This window comes from Chinchilla lanigera, unplaced genomic scaffold (assembly GCF_000276665.1).
Source record: "Chinchilla lanigera isolate Chin_1 unplaced genomic scaffold, ChiLan1.0 scaffold00002, whole genome shotgun sequence".
NCBI classification, from domain to species: domain Eukaryota; kingdom Metazoa; phylum Chordata; class Mammalia; order Rodentia; family Chinchillidae; genus Chinchilla; species Chinchilla lanigera.
Window position 1 is genome coordinate 53538714 of NW_004955403.1, and position 7165 is coordinate 53545878.

Consider the following 7165-nt stretch of genomic DNA (forward strand, 5'->3'; position numbering starts at 1 on the left):
GAATTATACATTTGTTTTTAACATGTTCATATTGAGAAACTACTTTCTCAATATGATATTTTACTTGTATGGTAGCTGAAATCCTTGCAAACCAGTTTTGTGTTTGTTATCACCAGTATCATTCACCTACCTTATGTTTGCATGCACACTTGCGCACGCATGTAAGAAAGCCTGTATGAATTGTAATGTAACCCACATTGATTTCTGCTTGAAACTGAGAAGACAACATTTGATTCCCCTCCCACCCCTTGTGTCATCTGATGATGTGCTGCAGCACTGGGACCCTCGCCGGGCCTGCCCTTTCCCTCAGCACAGACCTTTCCCAGCCCCAGGCAGCGCTTCTCCTCTTCCCTCAGTACCTGGACAGAGACTCCCTCGCCTGTCTTCCTGTCACATGCAAAGTTGCTAGACGTGCCCTGAGTCCTCCTCTAAACTGGTTCATCATCAGAGGAATGAGCTCCGGGGAGTGAGCTGTGAGGGAGAATAAACTAGAGCTAATTTCTGCTCTGCATCCCTGTCATTGCCTGAGAACGGCGTGGGGAGAGGACACAGAGACAGAGAGCATTTCTTGGTTTTCAGAGTTAAATATTTAGCATCTCTCATTTTTCAGAGATAAATGTTTCATTTCTTCCCCAGCACTCACCTTTGTCACTATTCCTCTTCTCTCTCAAGGTTATTAAAGGGCACTTGGTCTGGAGATTTAGGGTCTTCCCCAGGAGGTGTTCTCCTCCTCCCTATTTGGGTAGGAGGGTCTGGGGACCGGGTACCACGACAGCAACATGTTGGACAATACTTCCTGCTTGTTCTGTGACTGAAGCCCCCATGGTCCTTGCACATGAGCTGGGGGGGCAGCGTGGGGATAGAGTTATGACTAAATCAGCAGACACCAAATAAAGCTTTCAAATATCAATATAAATGCACAATTTTGGTTATAATTTCATCATTTTTTTAACTTTTTTCGTGCAAACTTTTGCCAAATAACAGGTTAGAATTATAAGGTAAGACATTTGTTTTTAACATGTTCATGACAGGGCCGTACATGTGTGACTGTTGCACTGGACCACTTGTGCCACCTGATGGGACTGTCCCATGCCACTCAGAGGAGAATCATGCATGTAAAACCGATGGTAGTAGTTGACCAATGGGAGAGTCATGCATGAACCACCAGTTGTGAAAGTCAGTGAGATCATGTTAGAATGTCAGAAGAGAAACCAAGAAGGGAATATAACTATTAAAATTTCAAAGAAGGGAAGTCCCTGGCATTAGCAGAAAATGATAAAAATATCTGCCTTGTTGCAGCCATTCTACACAAAAATGGACTTATTTCCAGAAGTGGGAGAGGAGCAGGCAGCCATAGAGCCTCTGACAAGGACATGGGGCTCCCACAGTGTGTGGGGACTGTGATGTCCACATGGAGCCCAGGTCCTGCACAATAGGAACCCAACAGGGAATTGTGACCTGGAAATACTGATCCCCACAGCAGAACAGGAAAACCTGCACCATGATCTCAAGCAACTGCCTGTACTGATCTGAAATGAGGAAAACAGACATGGTCCTCTTGCTCTGCTTGTCCTTCTTGTTATATCTGGCCCTTACTCCCAGGCAAGGTGCTTGGCTTGTGATGCTAGACTCCTGTGCATAATGTCCTTGGCAGAACTGCTTGGCTGGAAATTGAGCTGTTCAGACTGAGTTTTTCTAACCCCAGCTGTGCATTTTGACAGGTAGGTAATGACTAGGTTAGATGGCAGGGTAGATTCCGTTTTCCCGAGGTACAATTTAGTCTTTAGTTGGTTTTCTCCTTAGAGCAATTTCCACTTGTCTGAAGGGATGTCTTCAGTTCCTGTTTCCTTTGTGTGCTGCGCTGACTAAACCACTTCTCCGTAGAAATCTGTTTGAAGCTTTTGGGCTATTCTCATGTCTTTGTCATCAAGCCCAAGAACCCTTGCTTCCCTGCCTGCGGATGCCTCACTACTATCCCTTACAAGGTCACTCTTGTTGGACATAAAAGAGAACGTATGCATCTTGACGCAGGACAGCAGTGACATCACAGGAAGTTACTTTGTTGTCATCCATCTGGTACCACTGGCCATTCCCAGCTTTGATGTAACAAAAGTAATGTCCCTTGTGACAGCTCAACCCAGCATGGACCATCACAGCATAAAGGGTGTACATAAGTGTTCCCTGGTTCTGTGCAGACACATACGGCTGCATATCAAGCCACTCAGAATACCGCACATGCTTAGACATTTTCTCCCCATTGAAGTCTGAGAACCGTTTTAATACAAAGATAAGGACCTTTGAGGAGGTGTGTAAAGACAGTGTCTTGGAAGCAGGCATGTTTTTTAGACAAATGTTGCAATCATAGGCGTTTTTCCCAATCAGTTTTTCGGGCTTCATCAATTGCGTCAAAGCTTGCTTCACGCTCTTAGCCGCCTTGATATCCAGAGTAATGTCCAGGTAAGGATCTAATGTGTCAGAAGCACCTCCACAGCAGAGACACTTGATTTGAGATCTCCAGTATCCCCCAAATATTTGATGCATTAGGTCCCTGTCCTCAGAGTGAAGATCTAACTGTGTGCACTCAGGCAGACAGGACTTCCGCATGGCATTCACAACGAACATGAGAAATTCATGTGCATCTTCCTGGTTCTGTCTGTGGAAGCCAGCAGTGAAGGCATCTGAAGGCTGGAACACCTGCCCAGGGTGGTGGAGAGCCCAATTAATGTGATATCGCATAGCACACAGCATGCAGACTCTTGGGCCGTGACAGGTTGGCTTGTGCTGCCGGGACAGCATATAGTTGGCAAGAGGCGGTGTGTATGTCAGGCACTGAAGTGCCGCATTCACGTAGCACGTGTTTCCCATATTCCAGAGACCAGCACCAGCTCCATAAGGCCTTGTCCCACTCATTTGAACTTTCTCTCTAGGAACCAGCTCTCTTTCAACTGGAGCCAACTGTTTCAACTGGAGCCAGCACTGTTTCCACTGGAGCCAGCACTGTTTCCACTGGAGCCGTCTCATTTCAAAGCTCTCTGCATTGTGCAAGTTGAAAGCAAGGAGTCTGCGGGAAAATAAGAACCCCAGTGAAAATGAGGACCAGCAGCATTTGACGGAGATTTAACTCAAGAATCTACTGTTAATTGCACAGTAGACAAGAACCCAACTACCCAATTACAGGCCAAGGTCTTTAATGAATATAGAAGCAAAAAGCCTCAACCAGGAAATGCCAAACAAGTGCAATAAACTGTCAAAAAGGACACATGTCATGATCCACCAGGCTTCATCTTAGGGATACAAGGATGGCTCATAGTACAAAAATCCGCAAATACAATTTACTACATAAGGAGAAACCAAGGCAAAAATCACAGGATTATTTCAACAGATGTAGGAAGAGCTTATAAAAAATCCAACCTGCTTTCATTATTTAAAAAAAAAAAGAAACCCTGAGGAAAGTGGGTATGGAAAGACCTGAGAACACTTAGATAAACTAATTTATGACAAACCTCCTATTAAATGAGAAATGCTGAAAGGTTTGCCTCTAATCTTAGGAACAGAACAAGCACGTCCATTCCCATTATGCCTGTTCAACATATTGTTCTAAACAAAAGCCAGTGCAATCAGGCAAGAGAAAGCAATAAATGGGACTTATTAGAAAGCAAGAAGTCAAAGAATCATTATTTACAGATGACATGATCTTTCCTATAGAAAAACCAAACTCTTAAATGGAGATTTCTAAAAGCAATAACCAAATTCAGCAATGTGGTAGCATGCACTGGTATTCCTATATACCAACTATAAACTCAGCCAGAGAGAAATTAGTAATACAATACCATAAATAATAGCACCAACATAAGTTAAATACAAATTGATCTAATCAAGGATGTGAAAGATGTCTACAGTGAATACTACTCTGGAAAAAAAGATATTGAAGAAGACATCAGTAGATGGAAAGAAACCCTGTGTTCATAAATAGGCAGAAATAATTTTGTCAAATTCTCCATACTTCAAAACTGATAGGTATACTTGGTGAAATCTCAATTAAAATACCAATAGAATTCCTCGGAGAACTGGACAAACTAATCTGAAAATTCCTGTAGAACCGGAAGAGACCCAGAATGGTCAAAATCCCAGATTTCAAGTTATATTGCAAAGCAATTTGTTACTCGGAGGAAGCACACAGGTGGATCAACGAAACACAAAAAAGAATGCAGAAGCCACAGGGACATTCAGGAGGGGATTTGGAGCAAGATATTCATGAGGACTTTTGGAGGAGGAGATTTTATGGGTTTTAGAGGAGACCCTGGGCTGTTGTATGAGTGATGCAATCTCTGTCTTACAGGAGCATATATATATTTTAGGGTACAGTCTATGTGTCTGTGTAGCAACTCCGTGGCCCTGAGCCATTGGCTTGCTTGATCATGTTTTTGGCAGGTCTCTGGCAGCATTAGGACACCTGGAAGTTATTTTTGTAAGATCTCTGGAGGGCTGTGACGTAGCATTCCTATATACCAATTTTTGGGCCTATTCACTCTATTTGGGGCCTATTGTGCTCATTTTCTAATAGAATATTAACTCTAGTTTTACTACTTTTTAAAGAATATAATCCCATTTGTCGATTCACTGTTATTCATGCAATTGAGGATCTTTTCAGAAAGTCTTAGATAAGCCTATATCCCCAAATGTTCTACCTTTTTCACCTATCTAGAAGATTAAGTGTTAAAGGCTTTTTCTTCATATTCTCTTTCAATATTTAACACTTTGTTGAATTTATTTTAATTAATTACATGTTGAGGAATATGGGTCTAGGTTCGATTTCCTGTATGTCTATGGGTAGTTGTCATAGCACTATTTTGTAAAAAGCCTGTCTTTTCTCCAGCTAATTTTTAGCCTCATTGTCAAACACCAGACTGCTTCAAATACCTTGGGATTTTTCCTCCCTCTCTTTAGTAAAGACACAGACATCATAACTAAACAAAAACATCAACAAAATCCATGTTAAACCAAAATGGCGCCTATAATCCACCTTGGGTTATCTCCCCCAATATTTGAACCTTATACTCACTGAGAAAAGATATTGCCTTGTCGCCACATTTTGTCTTTTTATCCCTAACATTGCATGTCATTCCCCCACAATCACACTATTAAATACACTCTCTGTGCTTAGGGGACTGGTTTTCTGGAGCCATACCTTGCTACATTTGCCTTTATCAGCCTGAGACTCCTCCTTCTTCCCCACTGACAGAGCCTTCTAATCTACCTTTAAGTTTCCTGGCTATCAGACTAGACCACTGTTGTCTTCTATCACAGTCTGCCTTTTGCGTGGAATGGGAGATGTACTATTTTCAGTGTCTCTGATGTCTCCCTCCATCCCTAATCTGTCCTCCTGCCTAAACCCCTGTGGGGTGGGCCTGGACCTTCATAAGATCCTTCATATCAACTTTTAGCTCTTGTGACTCTTCTGCATTTGAAGACCTGATTAATTAATCGCTTTGTTTGCTTTGTTTCCTCTTGGCTGGAGTCTATTCAAATTCAAAAGATTCTACAAATAAAAGCCCCAAGGGAAAGCCCACCTGCTTTCTATCACAGACCACTAAACAGGCCCTGTAAAGAATACTCCTGACTGCCAACTCCTTCTAGCTGCCCCTACACATCTCTAAAGAACTAAAGCTGCCATTGTTCCTTTTCCTGAAGGCAGTTAGTATCACTTCCTCAGACAGGAGAGTGGAACAAAAACTTATAGAACTAGAATTAAGATTCCCCTATGCAATAAAAACAACCATCCCTGAGTAGAACTTAAAAGTTCAAAATCGCTTCACAATCTTCTAGGAATTTGATAGAAGCCTCTTCTAGGTGTCCTGACACTGCCACACACCTCCCAGAACATGGTCAAACTGTCTGTTGTCTGAAGCACACACAAAGACACTGCATAAATATTATATCCATTAGATTCCAAAAATATACCATATCCTAGAAGATAGACATGTCATGGTTTGCACAAGGGCCTGCACAAAACCTTTAAAATCTCCTAGACAAAGAGCATTGAGTGTACTGCTCAAGACCCTCTTCTAGCTAGTGGGAGCTCTCCTTCCTTACCTGTAAAAGTTTTTACATTCTTGCCATTACATTTTTTCAGTTCATATCTTTTCACACCTTACTTCCTCCTCCAACAGTGTCATTCTTCATCACTGTGGGACACTACCCAGCATTCTGTGTTAATTTCAAATTTAAAAACTGCCCACTAAAACAATCAACAAAATGAAACTCAACCTACAAAGTCAAAAAATTGCCCAGTTGTTCTTTGAACAGAGGATTAATGTGTATAACATACAAACAAATAATATATTAGACATCCAAAGTAAATGACACTATCAAAAATGGGCCACTAAAATGAGCAGACATTTCTCAAAAGGAGACATTGAAATGTCAATAAATACTCTACATAAAGGATTTGAAAGGTGACCTAACAATGCCCACTTGCAGAGTCAGGTATAGAAGAATGCAAGGGGCCGTCTGTCCTCTGTCCCAGCTGGAGGATCCCCCAAAAACAATGAGCTCACTGCAGAGTCCTGTGTGTCTCTGTATCAGGAATCCAATGGTCTGCACTGGAAGGCTGAAGAATCTGCACTGGAGGCGGGGAGATGGATGTCCAACGGCAGTAGCAAAAGTGAAGACCGGATCTCTTCAGAAGAAGCAGAGGTGGGACCTTTCCTTTCCCTTTTTTATGTAATGGAGGCTAAAGCCCATTGGCTGTTGCCGCCCACTCCCATGGTAGGTCTTCCCTCTGCAGTAAGTCAATCACTCACACGCCCAGACCAATCGTGTACTGTAAGCAATGATAAACCAATCATTATGTGCTGCAAACATATAGTAAGAAAAAATTTTAAAACTAGAAACAAAATTACACCATGATCCAGTTATGAGAGTCCCAAACTATAAACAGACATAATAACAAACTAAAATGTCAAGTTAAGAACCAACAAAATTTTCTCCACTTCCAAAGGGGACTTGGGCAACTGAGAGAGGAGAGGGCAGGAGGTAAAAGAGGAGGAAAAATGATCAAGATATGATTTGTGTGTTTTTCAAACCCAAAAGTTGAAAGGAATCACCTTGTATCACAAATATCTATTGATTAAAATTAAAAGCCCAGTGGAAAAGAGCACCAGCA

At 42.0% G+C, this 7165-nt stretch overlaps 1 protein-coding gene across 1 annotated transcript; it reads right to left on the reverse strand.

Moving 5' to 3' along the window:
- Positions 1-1865: 1865 nt before the first annotated feature.
- On the reverse strand, positions 1866-3021 carry LOC102020743 (ubiquitin carboxyl-terminal hydrolase 17). The gene is given in 2 exon segments (XM_013514944.1): positions 1866-1994; positions 1996-3021. Coding segments are annotated over 2 exon segments (1155 nt in total).
- Between the last annotated feature and the right edge of the window lie 4144 nt (positions 3022-7165).